General features: G+C 33.8%; 1 protein-coding gene across 3 annotated transcripts in view; it reads right to left on the minus strand.

The window, feature by feature from the left end:
* Positions 1 to 16,690, minus strand: part of NCAM2 (neural cell adhesion molecule 2) — a 561,362-nt gene that overhangs the window by 246,989 nt on the left and 297,683 nt on the right. For all 3 annotated transcript variants that reach the window (XM_007966565.3, XM_007966576.3, XM_037982819.2), the window contains exons 4-5: positions 15,081 to 15,224; positions 8,197 to 8,334 (exon numbers count right to left, since the gene is read on the minus strand). In XM_007966565.3, coding sequence (XP_007964756.1) covers positions 8,197 to 8,334; positions 15,081 to 15,224 — 282 coding nt within the window. The remainder of the gene's footprint in view (positions 1 to 8,196; positions 8,335 to 15,080; positions 15,225 to 16,690) is intronic.

Below are 16,690 nucleotides of genomic sequence, written 5' to 3' on the forward strand. Positions count from 1 at the left end.
GGCAACCTCCAAAGTCATTTTCCGCACTGATAGTTTGCGCTTGACCTAAACGATTTGTGAAGCTTGGCTAAATGACTTAAAGGCCTCTACCTGGGAGTCTCTTTGAGGTGCCTCATTCAGATTTTTGTGATTCAAGGTGAACATACACATCATCTTGTTTGCAAACAGGGCCCTTGGAAATCTTGTGCTGCAGGGGATTGTCTCTCAAAGGCCTGACACTTTGCATTCTTTCTCTCTGGCTGCACCATATCCTTTTTTAAAGAATAGGACATTTACATGACTATACCGGCAGCCCTCTGTTTCCCCAGTCTGCATCTGAGGATTCAATGAAGCAGGGATCAAAAATATTTTAAAAAGTCATTTAAAATACCAATACAGCAATAAAAATAATACAATTTTTTAAAAATACAGTGTAACACTATTTGCACAGCATTTACATTGTATTAAGTATTACAACTAATCTAGAGTTGATTGAAAGTATATGGGAAGAATGTGTGTAGGCTATATGCAAAACTATGCCTTTTTACATAAAGGGATTTGAGCATTCGTGGATTTGGTATCCCACGGATGTTGGTCCTAGAACCAACTTCCCATAGATACCGAGGAACAACTGTACTTTGTGAAGTCTGCTGAGTCCTCTCAAATACTTTAGCTTTGAAAAAGTTTACAGAGTGGACCTAGTACTATGAGATCTCATGGGGAGAAATCTTGCAATAAGGCAGATCATATTTAGAATTGCTTTCTAGTTCTAGAAATGGTGCTTGGACTAAGTTTTATAAGACAAATAGCAAAAAGAGAGGCTGGCTAAAAAGAGAGAGAGGGAAGGAGGGAGGAAGAGAGAGAGAAAGAGAGAGAGAATCGTATTTTAGATGGAGACTGTGCAATCTCATTCTAGAGAAATTAAGCATATCTGCATAAAAACAAAAACAAACTATGCTTAAGAAGATGATGTAGCACATGGAACTAGTTTTACTTATAACTGAGTGGTTATTTCATTTTTATGTAATGTGAGTTGAATTCTCTCTGCTTAATTACTTTCGCCATTAGAAACAGACATTCTCTGAATACCTATGCTTTTATTAAAAGCCATAGGATATGACACAAGCAAAAAAAAAAAAAAAAAAAGGCAAGAGATAGTGGTGATACTGGTCAGACGTGAACTTCAATGTGAATAAAATACTGATGTGGTTTCATAGGTTATCCTTTAGTGCAGCACATTTTGAGGAACAGGACCCATGAATGTCTCTCCAAAGTTATTTAGACATTAATTTTCCTGAATGCCATTCATCTCCACAATGGCAGATTGTCCTTTGATGGTGACTTTTATTTTACTTATTGATTCTATGAAATGCTAAAAATTCTCTACAATTTATTTGATGAGTACAGAAGTGAATCCTATCATTTGTGAAACCACAACTTATACATAAGTTTTAGAGAACAAAATACAAAGATCAATCCCTAATCGACAAGCAGAAGACGGTTACACTTGAAACAGATAAATTCAGAATGGGAATCCGATTCAAACAATGAGAAAATTCTGCCATATCTTTAATCAGGGATTAAAAGTACAACATTGAAAAATGAATACATGCTTTTCTACAGCCTTTCAAATGTGATGTTATGCCACTAAGTGTACTTAGAAAATCTGGGTAGAAGAGAAATAGAGACTTAAGTAAAAGTAATGAACTATATTAAATACTTACATAAATGACTTATGTGGAAGAGAAAAGCAAAGAAAGATGTGCCTAGATCAGTGCAGGTTCTATCTATCTATCTATCTATCTATCTATCTATCTATCTATCTATCTATCTATCTATCTATCGATCTATCTATCTATCTTATATCTATCTATCTTCTATTTATCATTTCTCTAGTTTCTATAAACTAAAAATTTCTGAAATAATAGTTATATAAGAGATAAGGAGAAAAAGACATACCTTTCTTTTTTGTATTCCAAGACTGCCTATTCTTGAAATTTAATGAAATCATTAGGGATACAAAATTAATAAAATTAGAAAATACTCTGGTTTCGGTAAATATTGATTTGGGTAAATTATATATTGTATATTATATAACATTGTTACAAATTACAAATTCCCTCATAATTTGCACTCATTAAACTGACTTAAAATAGCTGTCTGTATGGTTGATTCAATTACATGATTCATCTACAAGAGACAAATTCACTCTTTCGTACTTGTATGTGCTTTACATTATAAAACACTCCATACTACTTAAAGAGAAAATTTTGACTTAACTTTTCATGTATTATAAAGAGAAAAGTATTTTTCCTCATTTTCATGACTTTAAGAAATTGCAAGAAATAGGTAGGAATACAAAAATCACTGCCTGGGGGTTACTGACATAACAAAGTGCACTATACATTCAGACACTCATTTGTACAGACATCTCTGGCCATTATCACCCACTGTTGATTTTACTGTTCAAAGACAGACTAAAGAAACAATTGCTTTACAATTGCATTACTAGGTGTTTTTTAGCCAATCTCAATTGTTCCTGCCTCCATTATCCCAAATTTGAACCTGCAGTTAGTGAATCACTCTTCACAAATTTACAAAATATTCAGGAAATAATAAATCACTATACATTAGAAGAGCATTTTACATATGAACACTCTACTGACTATATTTTAAATTTAAAAGTAATTTCCAGGTCTTTCATCTATATGAGCTTTTGTTTTTGAGTAGTACAGTGTGTATTATTTAACTAAGGCCTAGGAATCAGATGGTGGGAGAATATACGTGGGTTAAAGTAAGAGACAATACTGATCCTCTTTCAGAAGAGTGTATCCGTGATGTGTAAGTGGGCATGTTTGTTTACATGTATAGCACAATTATCTAGCTAAAAGAGTGTATGAATTTATGGAAAAGGCAGCCAGCCAATTCAATCAATGTCTCTGTTCGTCTGTTTTTGAAAGATTTCACATAGTATATCAGAGTGAAAGAAGGTATGATGACACGAGGAAAGCATTTACTGGGAGGTTCACGAACAGAAAGGTTTTAGGCAGGTTGGAGAGCTTACCTGAAGATCCAATAAAAAGTTTAATATAAGCACGTATACATTTTTTATGACTATCAAGAATATATCAATGTTTGTTTGGTGAGGGAAACCAGCTAATTGAAAACAGAATATTTAAGTCATGTAGCAGGATTTCTCTCAAATTATTGAGCAAATCTACCTACGAATTTAGGTACATCCTCACTCATTTTTTTAACTCATTTCCTCCAGGCTCAATATAAAACATATTCTCCTTATGTTTAAGGTAATATTCCTTAATATTGTCCTAAAACCCCAACAATATCCTATAGCTCAGCTTTGGGATGTTCTCCATTTAATAGCTAAGTCCAAAAACCTGAGTTTTTTTTTTTTTTTTTTTTTTAGCTTTCATCCTTTAAAAAATATATGTGTACCTTTATGCTTCAAGTTCTTGTAATCTGAATTTGACCCAAGCCACTTAAGAAATATCATTTACCATAATGTCTCTTGCAACCTCATAATCTCTAAATTCAGCACACTTATTTTTGTGCACACTCTATTGGTCATTTCTGCTTGCATTTGACAACTGGAAGCCCTAAAACCCACACTAGAAGTCTTAAAAATACCCTTGTTTCCTCTTATCTCTGTGACACAGGTATAACATGATGATTTTGCTATAAATCTAGTGTTATTGTAGGCCTTCCTCTTCATTTCCTGTCCTTTAGTAAAGGCCCCAATTATCTCTCACATGAACTCACTTCTTCTCCCTGCCAATATCCTTGTGTCAATCCCCTTGCTCTCTGGATTACTTGCTTCTCAATGGCAGCTCTTCTTTGTCCCACAAATCAGGTTTTTAAGAAAGCATTGATGGTCCTCCATGACTGACTGCTACCTGCTTTTCAGCTGCACCTCCACCTAATCTCCAAACCAATCAACACACCATAACTCTTATTCCTGTTAAAAACAGTATATTTCAATCACAGTTAGGTGCTTGGATTTTTTCACACCTTATGCTCTTGTTTGTTTTACAAGTGTTGGTCTTTCTGTCTGCAACATATTCTTGCTCTATTCTCCGAAATAACAGTTTTCCTTAATTATATTTATCTTTAATACCAGGGAACTCTCCTTTCTTCAGCTGCATTGGGTGTCCATTCTCATTGGATGTCCATAGTCTGTGACTATCTAGTAAAACTGCATTTGTTAAATGCTTTTGAATCCAGCTACCCCAAAAACAATAAAGGACTTTAGTAAAGTTGATTCTTTTAAGTTGTTGAGATAAAACTCTAAGTGTCTTAAGGGAAATGATGCTGTGTTAGGAATATTAGTAGTCCAAGCACAATATCGTGTAAAACATATAGCCAGCACTTTGCATATACCTGTTGAATAAATATATGAAATAAATATAAAATAATTTTGAAATGACAGTAAAAACTCTTCAGCTAAATTTCCAGTATTTCAATAAGGTAATAAAAATTGTCATAAATGATCACTATCAGGGAAGGTGAAAAGGGACACCCAGGTAATTTCAAAGGTACACCTAGGTCAGATGGTGCTTAAATTGAATGTTTAAAGACAGAGAGAGAAACAAAACAGACAAAAGCACTGGTTTTGCATTTGTCTGTGTGTGTGTGTGTGTGTGTGTGTGTGTGTATGATAATAACTTTAAACATCTCAGTGCTTAAAAACATGTTTTATTTTGTACTCATGTTATGTTGCCTGCACCGGCAGATCATCTGTGACTCTGCTCCTCCCGTCTCCATCAAGGTGCCCAGAATGAAGGGAAGTCCCTATTTGGGTCATGCTATTTTCATGGCAGAAGGAAAAGACAAGAGAATTAAGAGAAAATATGTGATGTTTTCTTGTAGTTTGATTTCAGTCATGGTGTGTATTTTGCTTGCTTCTATGCCATTGGCTAGAGCAAGTCACATGATCAACTGGGTGACAAGGCATAATCCTTCCATTGGAGGCACCATACTTCCCACATCAAAGGCACTGATTTATAACCTTCTTCAACGAAGGGGAAGAATATTTGTGAAAAACAATACCAGGCATTCAAAAATACATTAAGAAAGTCATAGAGGGAGGTAAGAAAAAAATAAAATAAGTAATAAGATCTTAAACATTTATTATTGCTGGTACTACAAAGGAAGCCAGCAAGGATATCTTTCAACTAATTATTGAAGCAAAAGAGTATGAATTGGTATGATAGAAATGTGATGGAAAAGTTTGCAAAGAACAAAACATAGAATAAAGGGCAGGTCCTCCTACAAGGCCAAGATTTGACAAGGAAACGTTGCATATGGAAAAACACTTGACTGGGGCATTTGGGTGGGACTTTGGTATACTTGAGGTGGAAGAGGATGAATGAAAGAGGACCAGAATAAATGTCAAATTGGTAAAGATAAAAATTAGCAGCAATTAAGTGAGAGGACTGGGAATGTAAATTGAGAGGAAGAGAATACGGCAGTAGTCAGTCTGTAATTAAAGATCCAATAATATGAATAAAAGTAGTGCTTTTATTTTATTGGTATTATTTTTTGCAGCCTCAAAATTTTCACTGAAACATCGTTAAGGAGTTTTATAAAAGAGGCATAATAAGTGAAAACTTTTAAAAAAAACTCAAGATTTAAAAGGAGCCAGTAAGCAGGGTGAAAGTCAATAAGACTGAAGTAAAATGATTTTTCTGGCTTAAGTTAAGGCAAAATGTGAGAGAAAAGCACAGTCGTCTGATAGCATTAGTCAATGCATTCCTCGGCAGTGTCCAATTTTTGTTCTGCATCCTCCAGAACAAAAATCAATAGATACCTGATTTTATGAACATTTATTTAAAATAAAAGAGATACCAGGACTTTTAAGCTATTAGAGTTTGTGATCCAAAAGGGAAAAAATGAGACTCATTATCAATGTCCAAGCAAAGAAAGTCACATTAGAATCTATGGTTGATTTTGTTAGAGGAAAGTGGGAGACGGAGAAGAAGAATTTGCTTTTGGGAGGGTCAAACTATACAGACAAAACAGGAATTATTTGCATGATTGATCAGAATGGCACATAAAAACATATTCCTATATTTGTCTCTTTATAAATCCTGAAATAAATAAGTATAGAAATATAAAACCAAATATTCCAGTTTAAATGCAGACCATGATGGACATGAAGATTGACACTTTATTAAAAGAATATTCATACCTGAATAATGATTCCTTTAAAATGAATGTAATCATAAGTACACAAACACAGATATTCTAGTAGGGAAATAGATGACTACATGCTATAAATATATTAAAGAAAATATTAGGTTGGTGCAAAAATAAGTACGGTTTCTGCCATTAAAAGTAATGATAAACACCGCAAGTACTTTTGCACCAACCACATATTAAAGTAGAAACTACAATAGCAGAATGAATATCAAAGGGTTACTATGCCTACTGTATAAATTTCATTTTAATATCAAACTTGAATTAATATTTTAGTGTAATTATATGTATATATAACTATAATAGGAAATACTTATATACTGTTTCCTATAAGCTTACCAATTTTAAAGAATTTTACATATATTAATTTTTATTATAATTCCCTTTTTCATAAGTACGCACTTAACACAAAGACTGCTCATGATAAAATACACTTACATATTTCACCATAAATCTTTTTGGATACAAAGTATGGTAGACAATTTGATAATTAACAAACTAAATAGCCACTATATACTACCCTTGTTTACTGTATATAATAAAGAGAAAAAAAGAGTTACATATAGATCTAGATGAAGGTGTAGGTACAGACACCTCCCTATTTAAACCTATCCTTTATGCACTGAAATCTTCCTCTCGCACTGAAGGTTAACTACTCCTCTCATTATGGCACCCTTAATAAAAAATATCAGACTCTGTACTTCTAAAAAGGCCATTCAAAAATGCTAGATCTCCTCTAAAGACCCAGTTTCCCTGTGACTGATATCTAATGGCAGAATGCTTAGGGAAGGGGTGGATCATAATGGGTTTTTTATGCCATGAAAAGTCATTTTGATTTTGTCTTAACAGTAGTGAGAAGCACTGAAGAATTATTACAGTTGAAAGTCTTGGTGGAGAGAAAGGTGGAATTTTGAGATGAAGTGTAGAGAAACCAAGTTGTATGAATTTCAGAAAAAACAAATTAGATCAGTACTCTCATGGAAAACAAGATGATAGAGAAAATAGAGTATGTTTGAGAGATGTTAAAATATACAATGGATATGTCTTGATAACAGATTAGATTGACAAAATGGAGATGACATGGTTCAACAAAATCTCGGTGTCTTCAACAAAATTTCATCCCATGTTGTATTAATAATTCCCAGGTATCCAAGGGAGGGAACTAGTGGGAGGTGACTGGATCGTGGAGGCCGTTTTCCCCAAGCTGTTCTTGTGACAGTGAGGGAGTTCTCATGGGAGCTGATGGCTTTAAGTGTGGCATTTCCTCACTCTTTCTCACACACTCTTGCCTGCTGTCATGTAAGAGGTGCCTTTGCTTCTCCTCTGCCTTCCGCCATGATGTAAGTGTCTTGAGGCCTTCCCAGTCATTTGGAACTGTGAGTCAATTAAATCTCCTTTCTTTATATTACTCAGTCTCGAGTATTCTTTATAGCAGTGTGAAAATGGGCTAGTACAGGAGACATCCAAGATAACTGTAACATATTTTCCAGCTGCATAGAATGTCGTGTTAACACAGGCAAGAACTATATAGGAGAAGCAACTTTGGAGCAAGAGATTTCATAAAACCAGTCAATAATGTCCATTAATACTTGTAAATAAAACCTAAAAATTTAATTTTTAAATTTGAGAAAAATGTAACTAGTGTAAAACACGTAAATTTAAGCAACAAAAAATTCATGTAATTTAAAAGTGACATTTAGTATGATACTGTACTATGTTTATTTGATATTCTTTCAACAACTACAATTCCAGCAAAAGGCAATTGCTCACATATGGCCTATTTGAAAAGGGTTATGAGAATGACAATGTAAAATAAGTCATGGATCCTGCCTTGAGGCTGTAATACAATGTTACTGATGCCATAATAAAGATAGAAAGATTGTTTCCTGGTATAGAAGAGGTTTATTAGATAAAACTTGTATTTTGAGTTCACATGGTTGCCATTTAGTAAAAAGCATTGCTAAAATGAAACCATAAAACATGTACAAATTATTTACTGCTTACCATTAACAATAACAATGATATCACGGAAGTCAATTTCTCCCCTGGCCTCCACTCTTCCTTCACATCTGTATATACCTTCATCGCTTTTATTGATGCTGAGAATCTGCAGGTTATTGTTTGCTAACATAGCGAACCGATCTGGAAAGAAAGCAAAGGGGAGAAAATGATATCGATAATTGAAGGCTAAGTTCAGAGTGCTCTAAATTGTTAATAGTTAAAATATGGCACTCTCTGACACTATCAAGCTTTTCATCAGCAAATTCAAATTTGAAAGTAAGATGTAATTTCATGACTTCAATGTTTCTACTCTACGCTGCTTTGTTACACCTTTTTTTTTTCCTAAAAAAAAAAATAAAATACATTCAAGACTTTATATCCACATAAAATGGTCAGGCTGTTATTTCCCCTTGGTACTTTGGATGCAGAAATGATACACAAAAGAACAATGCAGAGAGATTAGGTATCACAGATGTGCAAACTTTTGACTGCAAATATGTGGCAACATGGGTTGAAAAGGGCTAGAAAATTTATTCAACATTCCTTCTTTATACAATAATTAAAAATTTTGCATCTCTGTTGAGGCAACTAAATGATATAATAATATTCGAGTCATATAAAGGACATAAAATGATTATATCTCAAATTTATTTAAGGGTTTTTTTGGCTAACAAGATAATCTGTAAAAGAGTAAATCGATTATATTTTGTTATTTTATTTCAAGATTCCATTTGTGTGTGTGTGTATGCGCACATGCATATATATATAAATAAGCTGGTATACAGCCTACATTCACGGATCGTGTAAAGTAATCCGCTACAGTAATCTGTGACGCCTAAGCAGCATCTCAACCTGGCATTATTTTTTGTGTCAGCCCTGATTTTATAAGCATCACAATCTTGCTGCCATGCTAAAACCTTCTCTCACCTTATCATTCAAAGAATGCTTTTACATATAGTCCAATTTTGAAACTCTTTGTATGGGCAATATCTTAAATTTCCTTAATTAACACATCCATAGATCTCATTGACTATTATCTGTTTGCTGGATACTGTATATAAGACACTTTGATGAATAAGAAACACACCGCTTCTATCCCTTTAGCTTTTTGATCAGGTAGAAAGCTGATATTTTAAGGTACCCAGCCTTTAATATATCTACAGTCGATTGTTTACTCTTTGGGACAGTTCCAATGATTACTGCTTTTATCCCTCTCTATTGGCTTGATAATGAGGTTGGAAAAACCACTGAAGCCATGTGTGAAAAAGGCAGAGTCTCCATCAGCCTGATCAAGGAAGGGATATGGTAGGATCCTTCCTCTACCTCTGCCACCAATTGGACTTTGCATGAGCCATAAACTGCTAGGGGAGTCAGCCATAAACTGCTAGGGTAGTAGGCCACTCTGATTTGGGGGTGAATTTGTCATAGTAGTTCCTTACTGAGAGGGGAGAAGTTTGGGCTAGAAATAACAAATAGAAGAGCCATCAGGGCATAGATACTCATTAAACCGACAAGCATGTGGTTGCTTTTTGTTTAAGAGATAACTAATCAGGGGTGGAAATGCACAGATTCAGAGGCTCCCCCAAAGTGAAAATAGTGTTCTAATGCTATGGCCACATGACTTGCAGCCCATGAGGTGTAAACTTTTCCATAATGTTCACTTTTTCCTTAGGTTGAACCTAAGAAGAGAGACAAAAAATGTTTGTTCAGATTCTTTCCCCCAGTAAATTAAAGCATAAACATGAAATGCCCTCATCAAAAGAAAGACCGGGGAGAAAGAAAACCAATCCACAAGAAAGGTTAGAGGATAACTCATAAGTGGTCCTGAAATAACTCAAAACTCCTGAAATGTCATAAAGTTTCAAAGTCAATTAAAAATCCTCTCTTCAAGTGTGTGGCCAGAAATTTAGAAGAGAGGCAATTATAAATAAAATTTAAAATGAAGAGGAATATTATCATACTTAGATCATTGTATTACTGCATTTTGTAACTTGCTAAAATACCTATCATCCTTCACCTATAATGATTTTTACTGATATTTAATGTGAATTAGGAAAAATATGAATAGTAAGGAGAAATATTGTTTTAATCAGAAAGGCAGTGCTTTACATTAAGGAGCAATAATTAGAATCACATAATACATATTTTATGGGAATTTATCAGCATTTTTTTCATTGAAAAATTTGAGTTTGCAATGGCCATTTTAATGCATTATTTCTACTGAATGAAAACTTTAAACTTTAGGACAACATTAATTACCTGCTAAATCGAAATACATATTATATATATGTTTATATATGTAAAATATTTTCCACACAGAAAACTATGTGAAAATTGCATGTCAGATTCCAAATGTGTTTGTGAGGCCCATGAATTCGATATTGTTAGTAAACTATCATCAAAACAAAGCCCATAATAGGTGTTTCCAGAAAACATTTGAAGAAAGCATAGCTTTAATCAGTCACAAATAACTATTTTATTTGAAATTTTATTTTAGATTGTTTTTCTCAGTTATACAGAAACCCAATTTTCATTATCAAAGTAAGAAAATAAGTGTAATCAGATAATAACCAATAAAGTGTCTGCTTTGTTTCCTTAACTTAGTTATTTCTCTCTTTTTTTTTTTTTTTTTTTGAGACAGAGTCTTGCTTTGTTGCCCAGGCTGGAGTGCAGTGGTGCGATCTCGGCTCACTGCAAGCTCCACGTCCCGGGTTCACGCCATTCTCCTGTCTCAGCCTCCCAAGTAGCTGGGACTACAGGCGCCGGCCACCACGCCCAGCTAATTTTTTTTTTTTTTTTTTTTTTTTTTGTATTTTTGGTAGAGACGGGGTTTCACCATGTTAGCCAGGATGGTCTCAATCTCCTGACCTCATGATCCGCCCTCCTTGGCCTCCCAGAGTGCTGGGATTACAGGTGTGAGCCACCACGCCTGTAATAACTTAGTTATTTCTAAGTCCTGTTTTTTCCTCATTAGCTGCCCACTCAATGATTTGTCTCATCTATCCACATGGCTTCAATCACCATCTGTATCTTAAAGACTCACCATTTTTCTTCAGATCAGATCATTCCTGTGAGTTCCGTAGCATTTTTAACAGTCTACTAGATATATGTACTTAGGAGGAATTTAAGTACCTTGATATCAGTATATCTAAAATTTAGTTCAGTATCTCCACCTGAAATTTATCATCTGGCATTCGACAGTTCTGTCTTCACATGCCTTTACATGGAACTAGTTGCCAAAGGAATATTCCATAAGTGATGGAACTCCGGGGAAGGCAAATTCCACGAGTCATTCTTGATACCTTCATCTCTCTGAGTCTGAACACCCAATCAGACTCCATGTCTCATCACTTCTCTGTTTATAATTCTTTAAGTCTTCTTCTCCCTCAGCCATATTTCATTATGACCTGAACTATTCTCAGTCTCAGGAGTTTTGCCTTGTCTCCCATCTAATTTGTTCTCTTCACTGACATATAAATATTCTTCTCAACTGCATATTAGGTTATGTCACTGCATTGATTAAATCCCTTTAATGATGCCCCCTTTGAATAAATTACAAACTCTGTAGCAGATATCAAGGCTGTGTTGACTTGGTTTGACCTCCTTCTTCAGCTTCCTTTCTTATTAGTCCTTCATTGAAAAATCTTAGCTAGATTTACTCATTTGTATAAGTATTTAAGTTGCACTTATTAATAAGTTCTAGTAATAATAAACTTATTCCAGTTTCAGAAATATGCTTTTATGCTGCCTTTCACCTCTGTGCCATTGCACATGGTCTTCTCTCTTCCCGAAAATTCCGCACCGATGTTTGCCTGGCTAATATGTGTCTCTATATATAAAGGTTAACTTTTTCCTCCTGACAGGCATCTTTGATACTCTCTCTTATCCTAAGTAGTTTACATTTATTTTATCATCCTTTATTACCACAATTTCGTTATCATAGACTCAATGTATCTTGTTCTCACACTGATTTACCTATTTATTTTTCCCTCTAGATGGTTAGTATTTTGAAGGCAGTGAACTTATCTTGCTTACCATGAATCATAAACATCTGGTGCACTACAGAATAGATCCTATGTATTCAATAATTGTGGAATTAGTATTTTATACTAGAAGTAGGTTATATAAAAATTGTATTGAACAAGGTAATTTTAATCTGTTTTTTAATGCAGAAGGAGTATATCAATTAGGTGTTGACTAAAGCATTTACAAAATTTAAGAGATAATTTCCAAACAGGCCAAGGTTGAACTGTTATCAGCAAATAGCATATCCTTCCATCAAGATGACACTAAAAGTCAGGATATTCAACTTGTATAATAAAATGTCATCTTTACTCCCACAATGCTTAGATCCTTTAGAATATGAATCTCCTTTCTATGAGTAACATGGAAAATCTCCACTGCTTTTCTGCAGGAAATTTAATTCTGAATATCTGCCACACAGCTACAATCAAAAGCATAGCTAATAAGATGAGCATTTCCAAGCTTTCATTGTTTCCTCTGGAATATCTATATTTTACTTTTGAATCAGATTACAGCAAAAGAAAGATATCTGGGTCTGTGACATTGTTCTAAATCCTCATACATAATTGTAAACTTGATCTTATTTCATTAGCTTTAATAAAGCGACTATATGAGGTATAAGCAGTGAATAACACTATTTCATATGAATTCATTATAAATGTACAAATTGTTCAATAATGAGTTATGTGATAAGTTTCTACACTATTACAAGGTTAGAGAAGTGTGTTGTTCCTGATAATTTACTTGAATACTTTAAATTCTATAGTTAAAAATACTATTTTATTTATTTTATTTTATTTTTCACCTGCTACACAACTTAGTCTTATGTTTCATGTTAAACTATACCCATTTCTTCTACATTGAATTTTCTGGTTCTAGATATAACCTAAATGCATGTAATTTTAGCAAAACCGATTCTAAGATTTAAAAACTCATAGAGAAGGAATGAGAGTGATGTATGTCATTTATTAAGAATCTAACATATAGCCAAATTATTTTATTCATTCACTTAACAAATGAAGTATAGCTGGCTCCCCTATCTATGGATTCCACATACGTGGATTCAAACAACTGCTGATGAAAAATATGTTTTTTTAAACTGCATCTTTATCAAACATGTACAGGCTATTCCTTGTCATTATTTCCCAAATAATACTGTATAGCAACCATGGACATAGTCTTTATGTTTTATCTGATATTATGAATAATCCAGATATAATTTTGAATATATGGTAGGATATACACAGGTTATATCAAATACTATCCTTTTTTATATAAGATACTTTGGCATCGGCTTATTTTGGTATCTGTGGGAGGTTCTGGAACAAATCACCCATAGATGTCAAGAAACAACTTTATGTCGAATGTCTCATTTATGACACAAAGCCATTATTTTAAATGAAGGCAATCATCTATGTCTAACAGATAATGAGTCTGATTTAGGCACAGAACATTTAGAAAAGATGTTCAAAGCTTCAGGGTCAAGGAAAGGAGGAAAGCCAAAATGGAAATTTGGCTGTACGTCATTTAGTCCTGGGATGCTGGGGAAATATGTATGAGTTGCAGCATGGAAATATTACTTCTCCATCACCACTTCCTGTTGTCATCAGTCTTTGCTTTGAGGCTTTGCTCTACATGCCTTTTAAAAATAAAATTTACTTTAAAATATTCTATTAATAAAGGTTTACAATAAACCTACAGATTGTAAGATTAGACAATCTGAAAATATTTAGACATTGTCATTCCACCATTACAAAATCACTGCTTTTTCTTTATTATTGAGGGGAAAAGAGCTAAAAATACATCAGAACCATTTACTCATATGACTTGTTAATACACTCTACAGAGTTATGCTGAAACAAGAGGAAATAAAGTGTTATTTCTCATTAATGTATTATAATGGAAACTGACAAGCATTGAATATGCTAAGCTCAGAAAAATTCTTTCAAAATTAAAAAAAATGACTATTGAACATGATTATCATACATTCTTCCCACATATTCAAGAATAGATATTATTTTCTGTCTCTCCTTTATGCTGTAGAATCTTCATACCTTGGACACAAATCAGAATCATCGAAGATGGAAAGTACTTTAAAAGATTCAATTATTTTGTACCTCTCTGCAATGCAGGTGCATTGAAAAATATTCTAAATTGAAAATGCTCCCTATGCACATGGTAAAGGAACATAATGTAAGCAAATTATACATTTGATTTCAGATGTCATATTATTCTGAAATTGTAGCTCAGTCTAAATCAAAATCATGAGGACAATCTGAATGAATGTACATTTCTATTATCTCTACGGATCTTCCTATAATATTTAGAACAGGTAAGTATCCTTGAAAGTACAGCCCCAGAATAATAAACATGATTCACATTGATATTAAGTTTATATATAGTGATCCCATAGAATCATGTATAAATTATATAGAATTTGAATACAACAGGATGTACTCCTTCATGTACTTAGTACTGCTTATAATATATAAACTTTCCTTGACACTAGAGCAAAGGTCAGCAAACCTTTTCCGTAAACCTCCAGATACTAATGATTGTATTTTTGTTTAGGCTGAATCAACTGTGCCACAGCTTCTCAGCTCTGCCTCCAAAGCTGCCATAGACAGTATGTGGCGAATGGGCATAACTGTGTTCTGATTACAACAGAGGGGTAAAGGGCGGTGAATTTGCCCCGAGACCCCTAGATTGCAAAATCCTCATGCAGAGCTTACAGGTTCTCAAAATAGTTGTTGAATATTCAGGGTCAAAAATTCCAATTTCTACAATTACACACACAGATTCAGATTTTTAAAAACTGCAATAGTATTAGAACATATAACTTAGGGAGTTACCAAAATACTAACTGTCGGAAATAGCGGTGACTTCCTCATTATGATACAACCAGCTGACAGCAGGCGCAGGTGAACTGCTAACTCGGCAAACCACTTCTGCATCTTCTCCTTGTTTGAATTCTTGTGGAGATACCACTTCTCTGAAAGTGAGTTTTTCTGTATCAACAAAGTAAAACAAATCACAAATCACAACAGTATCATTGCTTCTTTCTCCCAATAACATAATCCAGACTCCATTGATACTATAAAAAAATCATTAGGAAAACCTAGATACTTTAAAATCTTAAACTAGATAGTCTACTTCTTCTCCCTAATACCTTCCTATCTCACTGAGAATATAATCCAAAGATCTTTCAATGCGATATGAGGTTCTATATAAACTGGAGTCTATCTCCTCAACTCCAATCCCAGTTTCTCCTCTCTCTTCCTTGTCACTCTGCTACAGGAAAACTGTCTTCTTAGAGGTTCCTTGAACATTCCAGGTTTGTTCTCACCACAGGGCATTTGTACCCCCTTCAATTCATTCAGATTCTTATCCAACCTGCCTATATAAAATAGCAATATTCCTTTCCATTTCAAGGTTCCTTACCTTTCCACTCCACGTAATTCATTTTCCATAGAATTCCACAGCATGTTTAGCTAGCATCTGTGTATTTGTTTCAGCTTATTTATTATCTGTCTCTGGCTGGGACTCAGAATTATAGTGTATACACACCCAATAAGTGTCTTGAATGAATGAATGAATGAATGAATGAATGAACATGGATATTTATGCTTGATGAGAAATTCTCATAGAAGTAATGAATTGTTCTTGCAAAAATTTGTTGTTTACCTTCACAAATAAAATGTCAGGATTCTTCTTTTGCATCATTTAAAATAATAAAAGTATTTCCAAACACTATGTCTATAAAATGGCCATTTCAATTTAATTATTTGCTATTGTGAAATAGATACTCCAGGGGATTACATAAATTAAGACAATATCATTTCTTCAGAAGCTTAGAATCAAATGGGAGGGAAAAATTCCAAACCAGGAAACACAAGAGCAACAATGTGCCCACAAATTGCCCTGGTCATCAAACAGGAAGTCCTACTGTAGGAATGTTCTGACTTTGTTTTTCATATCCTATTTCTAGAATAATAAACAAAACACAAAGCTACAGATATGAGATGATTTAAGGGCTTGCATTCCAAATATATATATATATATAATTTATCATTGGTAGAAATGCTAACTACCTATTAATTGTAAGACATTGTTTTAAAGTACTTTATGCAATATAATTTAAGGTAGTACTCAAACTCTATATATCACATAGGTACCATTATTATCCTCATTTTATATATGAGGAAACTAAAGACAGAGAGGTTACATGATTTGCTCAAGGTCACAAAAGTAATTGGAATATCTTGCTTTAAAATATAGGAGTCAACAGATTTCAATGTTCCTAAACAGGTTAATGATTCCTAAACATGAGAAGGAGAAAGGAACACAGGAAGAAATCTATCCCAGTACCTAAAAAGAAGTGCAAATGTGGAAAACTTTGCTCATTAAAACACTTAGTGGTAAAGAAGCCTGGCTTAATATTATTGGCTACCAGATTAGTTTCAACTTTCTGACT

This window comes from Chlorocebus sabaeus, chromosome 2 (assembly GCF_047675955.1).
Source record: "Chlorocebus sabaeus isolate Y175 chromosome 2, mChlSab1.0.hap1, whole genome shotgun sequence".
NCBI lineage: Eukaryota > Metazoa > Chordata > Mammalia > Primates > Cercopithecidae > Chlorocebus > Chlorocebus sabaeus.